We start from the raw sequence: 23,684 nt of genomic DNA, 5'->3' as shown, positions 1-23,684 counted from the left end.
GACCTGCAAATATACTATTAGGTCAAAGATGTGCGAGTGAGAAGTGTTTTTCTATTAAGGATCACAAATACAGCGCAAATTGACTCCTAAGCAATTTCTTAACAAAACATAAACAGCTGGTTGCTGTTTAAATTAAGAATAGGAATCTCAAATGTAACTGTATAAACACTAAAAGATATCAGTTTAATATTATGTGAAGATTAAGAAAAAGAGAAAATGAGAAACAAAGGGAAGGAAAATTGAGGAAGAAGTGAAGGGACTAAAACATAAGCAGATGCAGAGGAAATGGGGAGAAAAGAAGATAAAGAAGGAGTAAGAGAAAGACCGCACGATGGGAAGACAATTTATTGCAAGTTATCAAGTTTTTTAACACCATTATCTACTTTAATAATGATCTAACTCCATGTGGTAGATATTATACCCATTTCATAGATAAGGAAACTGATACTTCTAGAGATTAGGTAATTTGCCACCAAATCACATTGATGGTAAGTAGTAGAAGTGGAATTCAAACATTTCAATCTATTCAACCCCCAGGAGATATTGAAGTAATGTCAGTCAGAAGCCAAACCATGTTAACAACCTCCCTAATATCCGTTTCCTCATCTGTAAAATGAGGTAGTACTTGTAAAGCTACTGAGTACAGTAAACTCAAGAAATAATAGCTATGACGCTTTGAAAAGGATTAGCTGGCATACTAACTGCTCATAACTACAATTCTAAGTTCTCCTTGCCTCTGATTCCAAGTTTGAGGATCAAAAACTCCTGGGAATCCTTCGTGTTATACACACAGGTTGCACTGTGACTAATTAAATACACATTAAGTTTAATTCAATGTATCATTGTATCATTAAGTATTATCACTATCAACAAAATCTAAAAATACAATCACTCTCAGGTCCTTAAAAAGGAAGTCCTTGTATTCAAGAGGGCTGGGAATGACCATGAGTGTGATCCTTAAGTTTTCCACCCAGAAGAGGGTAGTGAGAGCAGCCAGTTGAGTCCCAGATCCCACCTCTTTACCCTTAGACTAAGGATCCTCATCCCTGTCTTCTTAATGACTGTGGTCTCTCCTATCCATTCTGCTCACAGCAGAGGAAAGTGATTTTTTCTAATGGCAATATTGATCCTGTCACTTTCCTGCTTATAACCATTTAACTGGCCCCATTGCCTTCACACTAAAGATCAAACTCCAGCTGGGCATAAAGATCCTTCTGTGATCTGGGCCCTCCCTAGCAATCTAGGCTCCTCCTTCACCAGACAATGGTCTAAGATCCAGTCCATTGAACTACTTTCACTTCCTGGGACAGCCTGAGAGCTCCTTCTTGCTGTCCTACTTTTTTACTTACAGTTTTTGCTCCTTTCCACTCTTCAGGGCTAATTTCTCAGAATTTCACATCCCAGTTTTGACATTTTTTTCTCCAGGGAGCCTTCTCTGATCATCTTATCAAGCTGAGTTAAAGGTTCCTCATTCAGCTGACTATTAGATCCCCACAGCACTGATTACATTGCATCGCAATTGCCCCACAATTGGATTCTAACCTCTTTGAGAGTGGAGACCACGTCTGATTTGTCCTCCAATGCCTAGCACCATGCCTGGCACATCGCAGGTGCTCTATAAAGATCTGCTCAAGACATTTTAAAACTCCATGAAAAGAGTCCTATCTTTAGAGGCAGGAGCACAGTTTTTGTTTGTTTTGTTTTATTTTTATTTTAATGTCCTGCAGAAGAAAATTATACATCAATAAATCTATAGTCAGAGCTCCAAGCACAGAGACAAAGCAGTGAAGAGAGCAGGGTCCTTCAAACTGACCAGAAGGAGTCAGCAGCTCTGGCAGTGAGTCCCAGGGTCCTTGGCCAGGTCTCTTACCCTCGCCTCTTGGCTTTCCCTTTCCAACCAGTGGAATTAATACCAGTTGCTCAGTTTTTCATTTTGACAAGAACTTCAAGGTCCTCAGTAAGTTTTATATGGAGCTGGTGACAAAATCTAATTAATAGTTCAATGGGCATTGCTTTAGATGTGCTGTTTTTAATGTGGAGTTTCTATAATACCCATCTTTGGAGGTGCACAAACTGTTCAAAGTCCTTTCCATTTCCAAATGCATTCCAAAAGGAGTCAGGTCACTGGCATGGATTATACCCATTTTTTAGAAAGGAACCTAAAAACAGAGAGGTCAGGGATGATTTCCTTTTGAGCACATACAGAAGGTTTTGGAAGAGGGCTGTTTTCTTTCTCTAATCCCACTTCTCTCTTGCCATCATACAGACTCCTTTCATGCCATCTTTAACACTTAATTGTGCTTCTAAAAAATCTTTCTTCTTCTACTAGATTTAAGCCCTTGCAGGCAGGGGCTAGGTCTTACTCTTTTTTCTGCCCCTACCTTAGGACCTGGAATTGTGTAGGCATGCAAAAAGTGTTTGCTGAAATGTTTGCCCAACTCTTTAAAGTTCTCTGCTGACTATGTTCTTAGGCTTACTGTCAGGGAAGCATCTGTCTTGTGATTTATTGAAAAAGAATCTCAGCTTCAAAAGAAACTTAAATATTTTCTGGTACCCACCTCCTCTCCCCGCTAATTCTATTAATCTGCCATTCTGCTTCAACTTCCTCAATGAAATGGAGCTCCTATCCTTTCAAGGAAGTGCAGGGTACCTCTCACATTGAAAAGTCTTAGATTTTTCCTTTGAAGCGGAAGAGGACATGATTTGCAGAGCTGGCTCCCAGCAACACCAACATCAACACAAACTGAATAAACGCAATCCTTTGCAATTTTAAATTTAAATACATAACTCATCTAATGAGTTAAATTTTTGCTTTGCACTTTAACAATAGAAGAACCACTTAAAGATACTTTTCCAATAAATAACTCCTAGATACTAATGCAGATGCAAATGTCTCTGGGCATTAATGAGTTACTGCCACATCTTAAAGGAGGCTGCTAGAGAGACAGGAGCAGCTGAAGGTTTTGTAGGGGCTTAGTCACCCGGTTCAATAGTGACAGTAGGAAATGAGCAGAGAGGGAAAACAAAAATAAAAACAAAAGCAACTATTCAATAGCCCAGATGGAGAAAAATAGTCCATAAGCTAATTGATTATAGCTATCATGACAACTGATTACAGTGTCTGCCTATAAAAACACAGGGCCAAAAAAAAAAAAAAGCACAAAAAAATGCATGGTCCTGTTTGGCTGCCTTTCATTGGTTTGTTGGTGAAATACCCTCCAAATAGATGACGCAATGCAATCCAGCCCTTCTTTGGTAACAAACAATTTGAAACCAATGATACGGCAGTTGTAGTGGGAGTTCTGGTCTGCTGAGCACAGAAAGTTAGGCAGTCTTGCTGAGCATGGTTTGGAATACCTTGGGAGCCAAGTGCTATGTCACACTGCTGTGTGTAAAGGTGGAGCCTTTGGGATACATCTTTTATGGGCCCAAATGACTTCCAAAGGATGACATTATTAGGACTACTGATCCACTGTCAACTGAACCATCTGCATCCAGGTGTTTCTTTAGGATTGAAGGTGATTTGCCCTCAAGCCAGCTCCCCCAAGCCCCTTGGTGGCTCATGACTGCTGGTGGCCCATTCTGCTCAGGGGATTACAAACACAAATGTAATACATACCCTTGGGAGGATAGATAGAGCATAAACAGCAAATTACAATGCAATACGATGAATTCTTTGATGGTGCTCTAGGGGCACAGAAGAAAGGGCAACTCACTCTGCTGTTGGGCAATTGAGGGTAGAGAAGTCTTCTCAGAGCAGGTCTTTGGCCTTCTTTATGTCATTATGAGTTTGTCAGACATGTAAAACACTTAGCATAGGATCTAACAAAGACTCAATTTTTAAATAAAGAAACATTTCGTTATTTATGAAAGTAATGCTATTACCATTAATTGGGAGGAAGGGTGTCCCAGCAGGGAAACAATGCACATGAAGGCAGTAAGAAATATCCTATGCTGGAAATAAGGAAAGGTTCTCTGTGGCTAGAAGATGGAAGGAGTGACAACGGAATTCTCATTTTAGCAAGATGACTTGGTTGGCAGAGCGGAAAGTGGATTGAAAAGTTAAGAGAGGGAGGTGAAGTCAAGGAGGCCAATTAGGCAGCTGTTGCAAAAAGTTCAGTCAAGATGAGTGGGATTATTCTCTGAGGCAACAATACAGAGGAAATTAGCCCTGGGGTGAAAAGAATCTGTAGCAACCGGCTTCTAACACACTGCAAGGCCAGTGTGCGCCTCCCAGGCCAGGCCAGTCTCTGGGCAAGTGAAGGTCACGTTCACTTCCAAACCATCACAGCCAGGGCTAGTTTTGTTCTTAGACTCTGGCCCCTATAGGCACTAGAGCAGCAGTTCTCAGCTCTGCTGGCACCTCACCCGGGAACATTTTTATAATGCAGGTGCCTCAGCTCCACTCAGACCTATTGGATCAGAATTCCTGGGAGGATCTACACTTTTAAAATGCCCCACAAGCTAGAACTGAGAGTGGTGGCCCAGTCACTAGTCAGGCATAGCAATCACTCTTATTTCAGCGCCTTTCTCAAAAAGTCTCCAAGTGAGTGCAGATGGTTGAGGGGACACATGGTGACTGGATGCAGGTGCCCCTTGGGCAAGCTGATCATTCCAGAGGAGGCGGGAGGTGGCACTGTTACCAGAGGAGCAAGCAGGGCCCTGCCACTATGTGACTTGAGTGTCTTGTTCTTGAAATCTTTGAAAATGCCTCTTAGAATACCCAAAGGAGGTATTCCAAAAGAATATAGGGGGCTGACTCTACGAAGGCAGAATATAATGCAGATTCTCAGTCACCAAATGACAATCATAAGAAGGCAGAAGACAACACAGTTCTTTGCCTTGGTCCCCCATGAACGGGGTGGGTAACTTCTGTCAAGTTCCATCTGGATGTTACACTCTGACTCTGCAATCAGAACTCTGCACACTGTAGGCAAGACAATCTTAGTGAAAGGATGACATCCACTCGAATTATGTCTAGGTAACTAAAATGGTTTCTGTTTTCCAAGCGCTTACTCTACAAAAGATACTACTCTAAGCGCATTGTATTATCTACCTTGTTTAAGACTCTTAAAACACCTGGGAGATAATTATTACAGTCTGCAGATGGAGAAATGAGTTTCTGAAAGCCTGAGTAACTTGGGAAAGCTCGTCCAGCTCATCGAGCTGGGAAGTGACAGATCCAACCGTGAACTTATATCAGATAAAACCAGAGCTGATCACCACCAGTCTGTTACTGCTTACGTGTCTCCAGGATTCTTAGCCCGTCTTCGAATACAAACTCCTTGAGATCGAAGACCAAGTAAAGTTTACGATTATCTTTGAGTCCCTCCCCCAGACCTCCTCCATATATATATATATATATATATATATATATATATATATATTTATCACTGGATACTAAAACAGTGAGAGAAGAGGACCAGGGAAATCCTGCCAACACAAGACCCCTCTCTCTGTTGCCCACAGGGTCTGAGCATCCCTGGTGAAGGCAAAATTCAAGGGCCCTCCTCTGTCAAATCCTTATCCTTCTCTCACAGGTGAAGAAACCAAACTACCCAGCGACCCCGAGAGTCCTTTCAGCATTTAGTGTGTAAAGCCGTTGATGAGATTACTACCTTTTAGAGGTGAAGGTGGGCACTCAGAAAGAGAGGATTTTGATAAGGAAAAAAGTAGCTGGGTCTTTAGCACATATGAGGATCAGAGTTCAATGACTTGTTCAAAGCCAGATTTTAACAGATATGCCTTTACCTGCTATTTTGGACCTATTATACAGGCAGGAAGAGAAGGGGGATAGTTGTGGGCAAGGCTATAAGGATGTTGAGGCTGCAAAACTGAGATCAGTGTGAATGTATTAATTTATTGATTCATTCAACAGACATTTGTTATTGAGCAACTACAGGCAGTTTCGATTTGCATGGCTCCAATATGCACGAATTTCCATTACTGTGATTAAATTACGTAATGCTAGTTCTCTAACAACTTGATTCAAATTTCAGTTACCACAGTATATTAACTGTGAGTGAGTAAATAAAGTATAAACTTGCCACTAGCTCTTCAGTCCACAAATTACTGCACAAAATCAGTGACTCATCATGTCACTTTTTTCAAAGTTACAGTGATGGGTCCCTGCACATCTGTTATTCAGTTCATACTCTGACAACAAAGCATGCAGCCGTTTTGCTTCCTTATCTCCCAGTGATAAACCCACATGACATTTTACAGCAATGGATAATCCAAAGGAGGAATTTGCCAACAAAGATGAAAGTGTAGCAAAGAAACAAAAAGTGATAATCCCATAAGCGAAATTCAAATGGAACAATGGAATCACAGAAGATACAGCTTATGATGGGAATGTTGACACTGCCACCCTTTGAGAAACGCTGGATATGCAGCCAGGAGAACTCAGTAAAGGCAAACATGTTAACATACGTGAGTAAAGTGGTTGGGACGTAAAGGATGAAGATGTCCAAGAGGAAATACCACCAGCAAAAAACTTCACATTAAAGGAACTCTTAGATATACTTCATAATACTGAAAGTGCAAAGGATGAAAGGTTGAAAGCTGATCCAAACTTAGAAGGGACTGTGGAAATTTGCCAAGGCATAGAAAAGATGCTCACTGGGTATCGTAAGTTATGTGACTGACCCAAACTACTCTTTTTCACAAAGAAATAAAACACTTTGCTTCTCAATGTTTCTAATATTTTAAATAACAGTGTACCTAACATTCATTGTACTATAGTTTTCATTTTCCCATGCATTTGTAACCAACAAAAAGAGAGTTTTTAATGTTTTAGACAGAAATTTTGAAAGGTCATAGACAATGGCAGTTCTTCCCATTGATTAAGATGTCATTTTTATGCTCTTAGACTACCATGTAAACTGAAGAATTCGTGTGTCACACGTGAGGCGTCAGAAAACACAGCCCCCGCCCTGTTGGTGGTCTTACATCAAACAAATTACTTCCAAAAACCTGTGATTACTTGTTCTACGTTTAATGGCGGTGCTAGCCTAGCTCAGAGCACCCTTAAGGGATTTAGAGAACTGTGGGAAGTAAAATTGGAAGGGGGATGGAGAGAATGAAGTAGCAAAGGAAGCCCTGACTTGGGGGGAGCTCCAAATCTGAGAAGAACGCAAGTCTCCCCGGCCCAGCAGGTCCGCTTTCTCGGTGACTCGGGGCTGGTTTTTCAACTGGCTGCCAACAGTTCAGATACATATTAGTTGCCATCAGAATGCAGAGATACAGGTTAAGGTTCCTTCTAAAAAATAATACAGAAACTAGAAATGCTAACGGGTGTCACTCCAGTCAACTTGTGTGAATAAAGTTTCTTAAAACCAGCAAAGCGTTTGAATGCAAATCTCTCTGTCTCCAAAGCCATGGACATGTAAAGTAGCATCTGGGGCTGTGAAAGTATCTGTTCTTAAGGAAATCAAGTCATGGGAGTATATGAAATGACACAGCTGGCTTTATGCACTGGCTATGATTTTTAAGGCCAAAATGTATATTATGTTGGGTTGGTTTTAAATCAAAAATATGTTTGAATTTTTTATTTATGGCCCCTACCAAGGAGGATGTGGGGCTATGTGGTGGGCATGTGGCTGTGCCTAGGAACACAGCTAAGAGGTTGAAGATCCTTAGCATCCATCTTGTCCAACCTCTGCATTTAAAAAAAGATGAAGTGAATTTAGTCTGGGGAGGCCAACTGTCTAGCTCCACACTCAGATTCCTGCCTCATAATAACAACAGCCAACATTTACTGAGTATTTACTGCGTGCTGGGCACAAGGCTGAGGGCTGCACATATGAAGCATTATCTCTTTAAATCCTCACAGATCCATGGAATAGTTACTACCTCATGACCATTTTACAGATGCGGAAACAGGTTCATGGTATTCTGCTGACCTCAACTAACCATGAGGGAGCTGGGATTTGAAATTAGGCAGAATGATCTGAGCTGACATTCTTAACTACTAAATTAAGATTGTTAATAAATTGCCTTTTCTGGATACTTAATCATATGTGCCAAAATAAGATAACCATGGTCCCTGTTCCCTAGGGGACCTTAGAGTCCAGCTTTTCATACACAACTACTAATTTTTAAACCTTAGTAAGTAATATAATTCCCATTTTACAGATGAGAAAACTGAAAGCATAAAGGTCATTGGTTTCCCAAGGTTGCATAGCTTGTAATTGGTAAAAGCAGTTAAGTCTACGGGTTCTTTCAGACACGTACGCCTGCCTCCCTGCCTTATAACTATGCTCTCCCTCAGCAGGCTCTGGCTATCTGAACAGAACTTGCACGCATTGAATATCTGATCTGAAATCAATGTGGATCCTGGCGTTTCTGGAACCCATTTAAGTCAGCAGCCAGAATTTCACATTCCTGAATTTCTCTCTGCTACACAGTATCGAGTCCAGCAGCTCCCATGACACAGACTTACTATGAGGAGGCCAGTGGTGATCAAACCACAAGGAATGCGGTTTTGGGGCTGCACTGAAGCGGAGGAAGAAAAAAATTCATCGATTCACTATGTTCCCCTAGCACATAGATAGCAACAGACATGAAATGAACAGAGCAGCCTCCAGGTGTCTGCAAGCCGTGGGTGCTGAGCAATGCCAGGCATTGCTGTTCTAGGAAGGGAAAGGGAGGGGAATCTGCCGTCCTCTTTTCATTTCACTGGCCACAATTCCCCACGTGGTCTGTCAAGGAAAACAGGTCTGAGAAAAGCAGCATGATTCTCACCACAGCTCCTTAACCAGTTTCCAGAGGTTTCCAGCATAGCAGGCAGCTGCTTCCCAAATTCAGCTCTGCTCTCCTCCTCCTGGCTGAGTTGCTCGGTGTATAAACTCCGCCTGCCAGCACACACTCCTGATGCTCTTGAGTTATGCCTAAAGCCTCTTAGGAGAGAAGCAGGTGGGGCCACCTTCCCAGGCCGGTGGCAGAGCTAGTTTGAGATGCTTTGCAACACAAAAGGGCCAATTTAAGAGATGGGATTACTTTCTCCATTCTAGCCTTTTAAAAGCAGTAACCAATCACCTTCCATATGTTGACTGTTTCACTCCCCCCTTTTTCTTTCTCTTCTCAGCTGAAAAGGCCTGAGCAAATGAAAAGGTGGAGGAAGCAGAAGCCTGCCACGGAGCCTGCTGGAGGGAGCCTGGAAGACTCCTCACTCCCAGATCCCAGCCCAGCCTCCAGCCAGCCGCTGCTGTTTGAAGTTCCAACACTAAAGCGTTAATCCAGTGTCTTCTTTTAAAATGTAGAAGAGAGTAGACAAAGTTATTCACACCGTAAAGTTAATTCTTCAGCTGGCAGGCTGGAATCTGCTAGCTCCCCGAGGTCAGGAAATGCCTCCTTAAATCAGCCTTTAGGTGGGAAGAGTATTCAAAAAGGGATGGTTTAGGGAAGTAGACATTCTAATTTCACTTTTTGTGTGGCAACATCAAGTCAAGAAACTTGGTCCCCCGAATCTGAGAAATTAAGCCCCTCTTCTCACCTCTTTGGAACCAGGAAGTCTCCTGACGCCAATAAGACCTCATTGTTTAAAGCTTTTCTGAATATTTGAGGATGAATAGCTACAATTTGGAAGTTAGGATGATTTTATTCTTACCTAAAAGCATTTTCCAAATATGCTTAAGGACACAATTTTCATATGTGCTGCAAATTTCTTTTTGTTTTGATCTGTACAGTAGATAGATGCCTGTGAAGCCAAGGTGAAGGTCCTGCTATTCATGTGCTGACTGATTGATCAGTTGATAAGTGGAGCCCAGACATTCAAATTTCCTCTCTGAACTATTGATCATCATTGCAGTTCAGTTTAGTATGGCACTGTTTCCCTGTCCTATCTGCTACTACTCAAATCAGATGTTGTGGTCACCATAGTAACCACCCACTCTTTCTCCCTGTTATTTTGTTTATCAAACTTAAAGTGCACAGGCTAGAAAATCCTATTATTACTATTTTTTAACTCAGACAGGAATCAATCAAGCTCACCTAAGATGAGGAGTCATTTCAGCGTAAATGTTTTATTTTAAAAATCAGCTGTAAATGTGTGCAGCAGAAACAAATTATCACTAGGAAGACAGAACTAAGGGGTTGAATCTGCTCAATTGCTTGGAGATTTAAAAAGTGGTCAAAGTGGTTTTCAGGGATAAAATGGGATTATTACTAATATTTCTAACTGGTCTTGATGGAATGGATGCCTTGATGGGGGTGTGAAAGCTGTGAGAAAGTCTCAGAGGTTTTAGGTTAGGTCCTAAAACTAAACAAGGTCTGTTTAAACCACAGCTATGGGTGTGGGAGTACATTCTTCTCTATGGATATCTTTCCCCTCCCACATAGATACATTAGAAAAAAAGGTCAAAAAAAAAAAATGAATTTTCTTTAAAAGCAGTGCTAGCTCATTTATTTTATGATTAAATCATAGTCTGCCAATCATAGTTCTAGACGACAAGGGAGCACACCGAAATCAGATGAATCCCTGAGACAGGAGCCTAGCGTCCAGGCAGGGAGACAGAAAATCAATGAAACCCCCAGAAGGATAAGGGCTGTGCAATTACAGATCGCCTCCCTCTTCAGCACACTTCTCTGAACACCATGTCCAAGTCAGTCAGCCACAAGTGGGAGCTGATCACAGGACAAGTCAGCTATTGCAGACCCTGTGAGATATCATATCTGCCTTGAAAGAAAACAGAGCATTGAGGAGTTTTCATCAAGAATCCTCTCTTTCTCTTTCTCCCTTTCTCCAGGCATCCTGAAACCATTGCCCCTTTTGGCTCCTACAAACAGACAGTAATGGCCCATGCAGATGAAAACTCTCTTCCTGCCCACCAATGTCTATTTTGTCTAAGACAGTTGTTCTGCCTCTTCCCAATCACCAACATGGACAGAAGATTGCAAAATGACTCTCCCGCCATTGCAAAATGATTCTACTACTTCCAACAGAAAAATTCTGGTTTGCAGGGACCAAGACTCTGCATGTCCTCTGCTCACTGAAATTGAGATTCCACTTTCAAACTGAACAGGCTTATTTTCATAGCCTCAACGTAGACAATCTTACCTAACACGATCAGCAAATCTTATTCCCTGGTTGAAATTGCCTGGGGACAGATTTTGAGCATATTGCTGATCAGTAAGCCACACAGGATCCTCTGAACAGACTTGAGGGACCCAGGGACTGTCCTAAGTAGAGGCCACCATAATTGCCATTCATAGCCATTACCAGTTGGTCCCTCCCCACCTTCGACTCCCCACTACCCAGGGCTAATGTGGTGTGCAGGGGTGAGGTTTACAGAGAAACTCAGGGGAAACTAGTACAACCAGATGCCTTTGGACTGAATGACAAAACATGGACCTACAGAAGGCCTAGAATGCTCATTGTCACTTTGCTCCCCTTTGCTCGTCTGCTGGCCACCTCTTCCTCCCCAGAAGCTCCCAAGATTTCTTTGTGCCTTTCCCAAAGTTCCCTGTTTCCTATTGTATTCAAAACTTTTTCCAGGGGGCTGGCCTGGTGGTGTAGTGGTTGCATTTGTGCTCTCCTCCCTGCTTCAGCAGCCTGGGGTTCGCCAGTTCAGATCCCAAGTGTGGACCTACACACTGCTCATCAAGCCATGCTGTGTTGGCAGCCCACATACAAAATATAGGATGATTGCCACAGATGTTAGCAGAGTGACAATCTTCCTCAAGCAAAAAGAGGAAGATTGACAACTGATATTAGTTCAGTGTCAATCTTCCTCACCAAAAAAATCCCTTTCCAGTTCTAGTATTTTACATGCAAAACAGAAAAAAGGATGAGGAGCATGGGGTCCAAGACTCTCAGATTTGGGATTTAATTTAAAGCTCAAGACCAGGGAGTCTAGAGACTTGGTTCTAGTTCCACTTCAGCTGAATCCAGCTGGACAACTAGCCAAATCACCTACGTTTAGTTTTTTCATCTGTTAAACTGCATATTTAGTGAGATCAAACAAGACAAAGTGCTCAGTAAAATTAAAAATTTAGTACAAATGTCAAATACCACAGAACCATTGTACAGCTAAAGTCATACTATTGTTTTGAGAAGGTTTCAGACAAACTCACGGATTTTAGAGGGCATAAAGTCCTTGGTTAATGGCATGTCTTTCTAGTCTGTATGTCCCTCCTTGTCGACACTGTCAGTGGCATAAATGAGGCTTTCTCCAAACTGGTTGCCTCCCTCTAATCACATCTTCCCTCATGCATTAGCCACACCAGCAGGTAGAAACCTCTTTCCAAAATGGTCACCTGATGTTGTCTCTCCTCTGTTAAAATCTGTCTTTTGCTGACTCCTCATCAACTCGAGCATAAAGCCTATGATCTTAGTGAAGCACATTGTCTTTCACAAACTTGCTCTCCTGACAGCCTCTTTTCTCACTGTCTTCTTCCTGGAGAAGGTGGTGACTTTGCACAGACAGCTCTTTCTACCTTTTTGTTCACTCACTCCATTCATTCTTCTAAAACACACTCAAACACTGCTGCCTCCGGGAATCCTTCTGAACTTCACAGACTGAGTTCACGACCACCCTGCTATCCCCACAGCACCTCCTACCTACCTCTTATTGCAGCATTTCTCATTTCACCCTGTAATGTTTTGGATCCTTGTTTGGCTGAAGGTACCACAGGTACGACCCAGCGAAGCATTTCTGATGTCCTGGTTTTAATGAATCACGAAAGATTCAGCATAAATCCCTGGACACATCTGACAGCTCTGGGGCAAGGAGCCATCCCTATGCTACTTTCAGTAATGGCCTCTGTCATGCCGGCAACACCCTTGGCTTAAGTCTGAATCACAGACTCCTCCTCCACGAAACAGATTCAGTCCTGGGAACCCATCTGGTTCCTCCACTTTAACTAACTTAAAACTGAACTGCATGGGGACTCCAGAGCCTGTATACTAGTGATGGCAAAGTAATATTACACAGTTGTCTTGCCCAGGAATAAATTAAGGTTGGTAGAACACCATAGCCCTGGATTTTGCTCTTTCCTTCTGCAATGCAGGAATAATCATTCTAATTTCCAGGAAGGGAGCTTCCAGGGTACTCTACCATGAAAATCTCTGAATAAATTATTTAGACAGTGCTAGGTTAGGAACAGTTCAAACCAGGAGAGAGGTAAATAAGTCTGGAAAGCATATCTTTCTTGTAGATCAACTGCTTAGCAGGCAAGGTTAGGAGACTCGACTTGTCCTGCAGTTTCGCTTTAGCCTTATTCACTCAATGCCATAAAGGGTAGTATTATAAGTTACTCTGTAAACAACTCTAAATACAAAGTCTAATGCTGGATACCTCCATTCAGATCCAAAGCAAAAAAGAGAAAGGGGACCTTATGAGGCAGAAGTGTCATGTGGCACTTAAGTGACAATTAATGAATCAACAACAAAGGTAGGTAGAGTTTTCCAAAAGCATATGTCCAACAATAACAACCCCCATGTGGGACAGCCCAAGCCTCCCTGAAAAAGAAACATCCCAAGCCCCGCCAGGTTCATCATGCCTAGTCATACAGGAACTGCTCTTCCTCCGTGCCGGAGGCTGGGCACTGACACCCTGCAGCCTGGCGGCAGCTGACACTTAGAAGAACTTGACAAAATTGACTAACCACATCACTTCACATTAAGTCCTCCAAACCAGCCCAACCAGTCTTCATCTTCCTCTGTGAGCTGGAAAATACCTCCTCCTCCTGCTCAGTGCTGCTGGTAAGAACTCTCAGCAGTAGTCAGGTCAGCGGAGCTTCCAGGCCTTCAGACTCCATTCTGGGCAAAGTAGAATCAACAGACTTTATGCACTTAGAATTGGATGTTTTACAGTTAAGCCGAATTGCCCATTTCTCTATAGAGTCATTCACTGCCAGATGAACATATGGCCATTTGAATTTGTCTTCATTTAAGAAGAAAGAGCGGGGGGCTGGCCCTGTGACCAAGAGGTTAAGTTTGCGTGCTCCACTTTGGCGACCTGGGGTTCGCTGGTTTGGATTCTGGGCGCGGATCTACCCACCGCTCATCAAGCTATGCTGTGGCAGCATCCCACACATGAAACAGAGGAAGATTGCCACAGACGTTAGCTCAGAGTCAATCTTCCTCACCAAAAAAAACCCCACAAACTTTTTTTTTAATTGTAGAAACAATACAAATTCATTGCGGAAAAGAAATAAGAATTTTTTTAAAGAAAAAATATTAGAACAAAATATGTATTACCACTCATGGTTAATCATCGTGAGTATTTTGGTCATTTTCTTCTATGAACTATTTTTTTTTTTTTTGGTGAGAAAGATTGGCCCTGAGCTAACCTCTGTTGCTGAGCTTGCTCTTTTTGCTTGATCTAAATGTGTGAACCTGGGCTGCAGAAGTGGAGCATGTGAACTTAACCACTACGCCACCAGGCCAGCCCCTCTATGGATTTTTTTTTTTAAGAAAGTTGAGATCACACTGCACAAAAAATTTGCACTTTACTATTTCATTTGCTATAACTGCACACATTTTCCTATGTTTTAGTAGCTCTTTGTCAAGAGTATTTTAATGATTCCTAAAAACTTTACTGAACAGATGTATTGTAAAATACTTAACCACTTCTCCATTGTTGAACATTTATGATACCATATTTCAAATTTGAAGATTGCATATTTAAGGTATGATGTATATGATATTCCCAAATAATTTAGATGACTAAATTTGCAAGGGTCAGAAACACCTAAACAATAGTCATTATATTTAGACTAGGGGTTATGAGTTTATCATGTGCAGTTAGCATACTCATTGGCTTCACATTCTGGTTTGTCCTCGTCCGAATGCCCTTCTGAGTTATGAAATCTCCTGCCCCAGTTTTCTTATCTGTTAAATGAGTGTAAGAGTTGTACCACCTGATAGGGTTATCATTAAATTAGTGTCTTTAAAGCACCTAGCCCAGCATTTGCCACACAATAGTCAATAAACATTAGCTATTTAAGAGCGATTATTGATGTTGTTAGTACTTTGTTATTATTAGATATTTGTTATTAGTAATTATTGTTATTGCTAGTAATTTGCTATTACTAAAAATCTGATTTTGCGGGGTGGTGGCAATGTTGTCAGAAGAGACCAAATGGAACTTACTGATTAATTTAGAGCTAACTGATTCTTTAAAAACACGTTCATTTAATGAGAAAGTCATTTTGTATTCTGGGATGTGATTCCAGAAGGCATGTACAGGAAGCTCTTTTCTGGAAAAGAACCCAGTCATGGGCTGGTGAAGTCACTGTTTAATTGAAACATATAATCTCAAGGTTGGTAAGTAGCTAAAGGGTCATTTTGTGTAACATCTCTCCCCTCACTTCCACCACATGCCAGGTGACCTTCAACTATTCTTTTTTTTCTTTTAAAGATTGACACCTAAGCTAACATCTGTTGCCAATCTTCTTTTCTTCTTTTTCTTCTTCTTCTCCCCAAAGTCCCTCAGTACATAGTTATATATTCTAGTAGTACGTCCCTCTGGCTTACTATATGGGACGCCGCCTCAGCATGGCCTGATGAGAGGTGCCACGTCCACACCCAGGATCGAACTGGTGAAACCCCGGGTCGCCCAAGCTGAGCGTGCAAACTTGACCATGGGGCTGCCCCCAACCTTCGACTACTCTTGAATGTCTCTCAAGTTGGGGGACTTATGACCTACCAAGGTAGCTCGTACACTTAGAAAATCTATTTTATATTGAACCAAAGTGTGTCTCTCTATAACTCCAACATATTGAAAATAAACTCACAAATCACCCCAAATAAGCTTTAACACTGAATTTTCAATACAGTGAAATGATGGGGCTCACAACTCCTAATGGATTTATTTTGGAGCTTAGAAGAGACTGGTGAGAACTCAAAGGCAGTAAAACCAAACTGCATTACTCAGACTTAGTGAGAAATTGAGAAGATTTATGTATTCACTATCATGCATGCTTTCCTGCAAATTGAATAATCTAATATAAAAGGAAAGCTTAATGATTTTTCTCAGGAAAAAAAAATCTGAAGCTGGAATTCTAAAACGGTTGCTTTAAAGTTCAGATGGAAGCTGTTTTATAGTTTCCTGTTTCATCTGGGGAGAGAGGCAGACTTGGGACAAGTTTTGGCTGGGTTTTGCAAGCTTGCGGCTCATCTTCTGATGGCGTCTGCTTCTCCGTGACTGAACCACTCTCTGCCCAGAAGTAAATGCTTAGAAATATTTAGAAACTGACAACAAATGGCAACCTTGGTAAACAAGGGGCTATATGAGTCACTAAAGCCACTCAACAGAACTTAACAAAATTCATCATGTCTCAACACTGTGGATCATATCCCCATGTATTTGTGCTAGCCATCAGGCATGCTTAACTAACACATCGTTGGAAAAGCAGAGTTTCTTTGCGTAAATGTTACCTGACTGCATCTGCTATTATTTTTTCTATACGCAGTCTCTAGCACAGAAACTGGCAAGTAGCGGATACTCGGTAAATGCTCAGTAGGCTGACTGAGTAAATATCCATCCCTAGGGGTCATAGACAAATGCCTAGTCCCTCTGACATCTGGTTACCCTGGTAGCTACTCAAACACTGCCAGACTGCCACTTGCTCTCCCAGCTTCTTCCTCCCCTCCACTGCCATCACTTCTTTCCTCCAGGCTAACTATTGCCTGTCCCTGCCATCTTTTCCTGTAACCCACAGCTTCAAACCCATTCATCCAAAGCACTTCCAAATGTGCTTTTATTTGTTTGTTTGTTTTCAAAGAGGGAAAGATCTCAATTCAGATCTCTAAAGCAGAGGAAGCTCCTATACTATCTGCGCAGGTCATAGTGAACTCACATTAACATTCTTTGAGTAGCGTTTTTCAAATTGCAAATCACAACCCACAAAGGGTTGTGAAATCAATTTAGTAGATTATGATCAATATTTTTCTTTAAAAAAATAGAAAATATCAGAGTGTATTGCACATAGAGTATTATTTCATGAAATTTTTATTTCAATTTTTTAATTGTATGTGCCTGTTATTATGTATATATATATTAATATATTTATGCACATTTGTCATACACACACGCACACGCACGTATGCAGGGCTTCCCACAGGGTGCACAGAATTTGGCCTAGGTGTTAGCCCCTATGTACTTGCTTGTCCTGGCACGTTTGTGTATGGCTCAAACTATACCCATGTGAGAGATGGTTTTGTGGATGTGTGTCCTGAGTTTTAAAGTAAATAGATCTCTTATTGTGAGCTGCGTTTCAAAAAAAGTTTTTATATCAACATTGGCCAACTGGAGAGGGTTAAGAACAGAAGGTGAGGGTATCACAATCACGCCACATAATTACTTTCTTTGGCTTTTTTAGATAAATTATTTGTAATTTTATAGGTATTCATTTTCAAATACAACTGAGAGTTGCTGATCAGTAATTACTGAGTGAATTATTAAGTATTATTTTAATTTGGTACTCAAATTAGTGCATTACCAGAGTTTATTAAGGACTTCAATTTGGTATTGCTCCAAGAAGGCTAGCTGCCATCTGGTGTTTGGCTATGTCACAGAGCTTCTTCTGCACAGGTAGAGAGGTGAAAATCCCAGAATTTGGGAGCACGATGCTTTTTAAAAAGCCACTGCATCCTCAATGTTTTCTTGATTTGGTCATGGTAGTCATTTCCTATTATTGCTTTTAATTATAAACTTAATTTAGGTTTAACATTATTAAATTTTATTTGTTATGAGTAATTTTGTCAACTCTTAATAATACATAATTTGTATTAACTTTATGTTGGCCTAACATGCTCCTATAATTAGGCTTCAAGACATATGCACACTTAAAGATAAATCATCCCTAAATAAGGGTAAATATATCTCTATTGCTAAAGCATATGCAAATATAATGCTCCCCACACCCATGATTTGTTTTTACAGTCACATTCTTCGTTACCAGCAAGTTTGTTTGCCACTGGAAGTTGTGAGTGATTGGGGTAAATGAGACAAATGGTGTTTTACCATTTCTAAGCGGACTGAAGTCTAAAAAGTTTGACATCCACTCATTTTACAGATGAAAAGACTGAGGTCCAGCATGGTAAATTGACTAATCGAGATGAGCAAAGGTACCTGGACAACAATTCAGCTCTCCAAATTCTCTGTCTCTGCCACCAACTCACTCTGACTCCAGCTACAGCCCAGAACACAGAGCCTGACCCAGAGCAGAGGCCTCATGAATGGGTGCTTCCTCACTCGTTTTACTTACTGTTAGGTTGAACAACATAAAACTACAGATTCATTAGGTCAAGAACTGTTAAACATTGGCACTTCCATATGGTTCAACCTAAACAGTTTTATTTTATTTTATTTATTTATTTTTTTTAAAGATTGGCACCTGAGCTAATATCTGTTGCCAATCTTCTTTTTTTTCTTCTTCTTCTTCTTCTCCCCAAAACCCCCTAGCACATAGTTGTAGATTCTAGTTGTGAATGCCTCTAGTTGTGCTATGTGGGACGCCACCTCAGCATGGCCTGATGAGAGGCGCCATGTCCTCGCCCAGGATCCGAACCGGTGAAACCCTGGGCCACCAAAGTGGAGCGCGCGAACTTAACCACGCGGCCATGGGGCCAACCCCTAAACAGTTTTATTTTAATAACTCCTGCCTATGCCACTCTGAGATCTTGATTTTCACATGAGGACCAGCACAGTATGTTCGTCAAGAACATAGATGTGAGCCAAACTGCTCAAGTTCAAGTCTCAGCTCTGACACTGCCTGGCCATGAGCTCTTAGCCAGATTACTTAGGTTTTCTGTCTCTTGGCGTCCTCAAAAGGGAACAGAATACTATATAAGTGTTTGCCTTTATAATTATTATTATTCCTAACACTTAACATATTCTAATCAGCCAGAGGAACTGATCAAGTTAGGGCAACTTTACACACCTGTTCTGAGAGATGGCTTGGAGCATGGAAGTCTTTTGTACAAAACAGAGATTTTGGAAACTTTTTCCTTGGCAAGATTGGCTATTTATTTGTTTGACTGGCATTTGGCTTTATAGTTTCCAATGGTCTCTCAAAGGTCCTATTTCTTCCTTCAGACAGCGTGGGTTAATAAAAAAATAGAGAGGCTGAAACATCCTAGCAACGGAAATCAACTGTATGATTTGTTGCTCTGTTTTTATTTTACCTATTTTTGAAAATGTGGTTGCTCCCTAAAGTGCCTGTTTATTCTCCAGGCAGTTAAACTAAAGCATTGCCCTAAAGAATACAAGCATCTCAACTTGAAGAATAGCTTTATTTAGCTCATGATGTACAGAGAAGACAATAATTTAAGGGAAAATCAGAGAGCAGCAAAGTGATTCCAGTGCGACCTGATGCTGGCTAATTACTTCTCTATAGATGGCAGTGTTCAATTTACTGAGCACCTGTGCATGGAAGAATTTGGGACACTGTGGGTGGTACAACTCCAAGATATCTACATAACTCAAAAAGCAAAATAGTCCACCTATAAGCATCATTTTATTAGGTGAAATAAAATACAAGTACAAAATCTCATTTTGTAATTAACTGATAGGCCACACGGTAGGGCCCCAAAAACCATATCTGCTTGGATGAAAGCAAATAAACAGATCAGGGCATGGAAGCTGTGCCTCTTCAGAATGGGACTTAGAACAAGAAGACTTAGAAAACAGATGCTATACTGATGCTGGGAAAGATTCTTTACCTCTTATGTATGGGGCTGGAATAAAATTAATATGACTCTTTTATCAGATAAATTATTTATGGGATTACTTTTTACATACTCCTACAATTTCCTACTGAAAATACAAATTCTCATGAAGAAAAATTGGATGGAATGGTAGGAAATCAATTAATTAGACAAAAAAAAGATGAGAGGGTTTGCTGAGAAAGGAACTTTCCTATTGATTGATTCTATTTTTTTTAAACCGTGCTTTGATTATTCTTGGATCTATACTTTTCTCTTGGATCTAAAAGACATATTTTCTACTTAGGATGCATTTCAAGTACCAAGATATTCAGTGGCAAGATATTTCAAACTGTGCTGTCTCAGGGAACATCAACTGGAAAAGGATAGAAAATAGAACTGTATGCTTGGTCCACAGTCAACTCTAGATAATTATTAAATGCATGATTAGTGCAAACAATGAATGAATTAATAAAACAAAGAATTAATAATTAATATTAATTAACTAATATTATATTAATGTCATAATTAATAATAATAATTCATTCATTCATTCATTGAATTGTTCCTAATAATGATTAGGAATAAAAGATTGTTCTACTTAGCAATACTTTTTGACTTTGGGGTTTCAAGCCACATTTTTCTTTTCAAAGATTGGCACCTCAGCTAACAACTGTTGCCAATCTTCCTTTTTTTTTTTTGCTTTTTTTTCTTTTTCTCTCCAAATCTCCCCAGCACATAGTTGTGTATCTTTTTAGTTGTGGGTCCATTCTAGTTGTGGCATGTGGGACACCACCTCAACATGGCCTGACTAGTGGTGCCATGTCCATGCACAGGATCCCAACCAGCGAAAACCTGAGCTGACGAAGTGGAGCATGCGAACTTAACCACTTGGCTACAGGGCCGGCCCCTCAAGCCATATTTTGATCCATTCATTTAACATTCAATAATTTTTTCTTTTAAGAGATGATGGCTTTTAGAGCTGATATCTCTGGTTCCCGCCCTGTATTCTGCAAGACAGCTGATTCTTATCAGTCCCCCTCCCTCTTTTTTTTTGCTGGGAAATATTCACCCTGAGCTAACATCTGTTGCCAGTCTTCCTCTTCACTTTTCAAATTTCTCCTCCCCAAAGCCCCAGCACACAGTGGTATATTCTGGCTGTAAGCCCTTCTAGTTCTTCTATGTGAGCCACCACCACAGCACGACTACTGATAGATGAGTGGTGGTGTTCCATGCCTGGGAACTGAACCCAGGCCGCCAAAGTGGAGTGCACTGAACTTTAACTACTAGGCCATCAGGGCTTGCTCTAACATTAGGTGATTTATTGAGTACTTTCCTCATATCAGGCATTATTCTAGGTGTTGGATATACATGATCTCATGAGGTTCATGCAATCTCAGTTCAGAAAATTGCTAGTTATCTTTAATCTATTCTTGGTTCTCTTGGTCCCTGGAATTTTCTCCTTGGCCATTCCACCTAATCTGTCAATTTTCTCACCTTTAAAAAAAGCACAGTAATGTCTGCTCTATCTACATTATAGCGTTGTGAAGAATGATTAAGCTGGTTTGTGAAATGACTTGGGAAACACAGTAAAGGAAGTAAGTACACATGCATTATGAGATGGCAACAGATCACTGTGGTAAACAGCAAAGCCTCTGCTTGCAGACTGCCTGGATTTGAATCCCAGTTCTTCCAGTCACTACGGTGCTGTCTTGGGCAAGATATCTAACCTCTCCATCCCTCAGTTTCCTCATGCGAAAAGAGAATAATAATAGTACTGACCTGTACTAATTGGCTCATACAAAATACCATAGACTGGGCAGCTTAAACAACAGAAATTTATTTTCTCACAGATCTGGAGGCTAGAAGTGTTGAGATCAGGGTGCTAGCATGGTTGGGTCCTGGTGGAAGCTCACGTTTTGGCTTGCAGACAGCTGCCTTCTCACTGTGTGCTCATATTCCTTTTCCTCAGTGTGTCTGTGTATGTGTGTACATGTGTGAGAAAGAGTTAGCTCTCTGGTGTCTCATCCTATCAAGGCACAAATTCCATCATGAGGGCACCATCCTCATGACCTCATCTAAACCTAATTTTCTCCCAAAGGCCCCATCTTCAAATACTATCTCACTGGGGATTAAGGCTTCAATATACGAACTTTGGGGGGGACACAATTTAGTCCTTAGCAAGACTTCATAGAGTTGTTATGAGAATTATGTACATTAAACTATTTAAAGCATTTAAACTGTGCCTAGCACTTGGTGAGTTCTCAATAAATTCTTGCTGTTGTTATTTCTGGAGCCAAGGGAATCAAGAGGGCAGCCATTTAATTTATATAGCAGATTGTTTAATAATACTGTTTATAGAAAATTTTTAGCAACCAAATTCAGTGACCTTTAACCTCTGGGTGTTTTATGTAAGGGTATTCTCAAATATGTCAACACAACTTATTAAATAATGAGTCAAGGGACCTCAGAGAGGTCTTTCCTTCTCTTTTGTCCCCTGACTTTTCACAATCCTCCTCTGAAGACTCCAGCTGGCTTATCTCTGGGAAGCTTCTCCCTTCTCTGGAACTCACTGCGCCTCTTCCATTTTTATTTCACTTTTTATGTTGATGGCATGGGCAGAGGAGAGTAGGAGAAAAGGTGAGGCTAGTATTTCAAACCTCAACTATTTAACCATGGAAGGCAGGGTTATTGATAGCAGCTTATTTTAAATGAAAATTATGCTCAGATAGTCTTCTACCTGAAATGGTTACCTATAGGTCAACTAATCAACTTGCATTCAATATAATGGTCTCCTCTGAAACAATCTTGTTTTCATACTTAAGTTTTAGGGACCTCACTATAATATGGGACAGTTGTTTTTGTTTTAGAACAATTCTATAGTTGAGACAATTCTTCTTTACTTTGAGTTGAAATCTCCTTCCTTATAACATCTACCCACTGGTCCTAACTAGCTCTTCTGTGTTGTAGTGTTGGACACATAGTAGGTCTCTAAAAGGGTTAGATGAACTGAACTGGTTCTCTAGGTATTCTTCTGGACTTACAATTTTCCCATGTTTACTTATTCTTCCAGTGAGGCTTTCCTACAAAATATCCCTCTTTTTCCTCATTTGCTCTATTTCCTCTGCTCCAAGCTCCATGTTCAGGGACCCCAGAGGGAGATAGTAGAGGCAGTAAGAGAATGGCATTGAGTAGCTTATTAAAAAGGGTTAGTGATGATACCAATTCTCTTTTTCCTGATCATTCTGTGAGAAAAGGATGTTCACATCAAGTTTAGATTCCAAAGGGTCTGTGTTTTCCAGGGGGTTTAAACATACACCATCACAAATTATATCCTTTTGCTCTTTAACCCCAGCCAGCTACCATTACAATGCTTACCAAAACCCACATTAGCAAACTACTTACTGTCCATATTCATTTACCAATTTAGGCTGCCTGGAGATGATGTGATGATGATGTGGTGTGATGTACAAAGCCAAGATTTTTTTCCCTAGTTGTTACATTTTAAAAGAGGGCAGGCTTACCCCAGAGGTTGTTCCCCAAGGCACATATTAGTCATATTTGGGCAACTGGCATTCTCGTCCACATGAAATGCACCTGTCTAGGACAGTCCAGCTGGTTTGGCTATGTTTTCCTAAATGCATTATGCAGAGAAGCTTTGAAATAATGTGAATTTGGTCTTAATTTCCTCCTGCCTCAAAGCAGCAGGAGATATAGTCAGACTGGGAAGCTGTGCTCTGTACAAAAAAGGAGAGAATTCTAAGTCATCAGCTATCACTAAAGTTGGTCATCACCTTCCTCATCCCTCTGAAATCTGCTTTGCTCAGAGATTCTCCTTCCACCCAAATGCCTTGGCATCATATCTAATTACCACTTCCTGTCAAGCCCATCTCTTAAGTACTTCTCCAGTTTCACTGTAATGCATCCTCATTGTCTCCCACCTGGACCATGACAGTAACCTCCTTGATTTATTCTGATACATCCTCCTCATTGCTATCAAGGTGGACTTTCAGTACACAAATCCTGCTCA

At 40.8% G+C, this 23,684-nt stretch overlaps 1 protein-coding gene across 34 annotated transcripts in view; it reads right to left on the bottom strand.

Moving 5' to 3' along the window:
* The window catches only part of DLG2 (discs large MAGUK scaffold protein 2), a 1,809,506-nt gene that overhangs the window by 225,763 nt on the left and 1,560,059 nt on the right, over nt 1-23,684 (bottom strand). The window contains exon 1 of one of the 34 annotated variants that reach the window (XM_070490546.1): nt 12,567-12,771. The exons of 30 other annotated variants lie outside the window; for them this stretch is intronic. In XM_070490546.1, coding sequence (XP_070346647.1) covers nt 12,567-12,654 — 88 coding nt within the window. In that variant the 5' untranslated portion in view covers nt 12,655-12,771. Of the gene's footprint in view, nt 1-8,745; nt 8,881-12,566; nt 12,772-23,684 lie in introns of those variants that run through there. 3 more of the 34 variants (XM_070490549.1, XM_070490547.1, XM_070490555.1) reach the window with 3 other exon arrangements.

The sequence above is a fragment of the Equus asinus genome, chromosome 20 (assembly GCF_041296235.1).
Source record: "Equus asinus isolate D_3611 breed Donkey chromosome 20, EquAss-T2T_v2, whole genome shotgun sequence".
NCBI classification, from domain to species: domain Eukaryota; kingdom Metazoa; phylum Chordata; class Mammalia; order Perissodactyla; family Equidae; genus Equus; species Equus asinus.
Note: the sequence above shows the minus strand (reverse complement) of the source record. Positions and strands in the feature narration are given on the sequence as shown.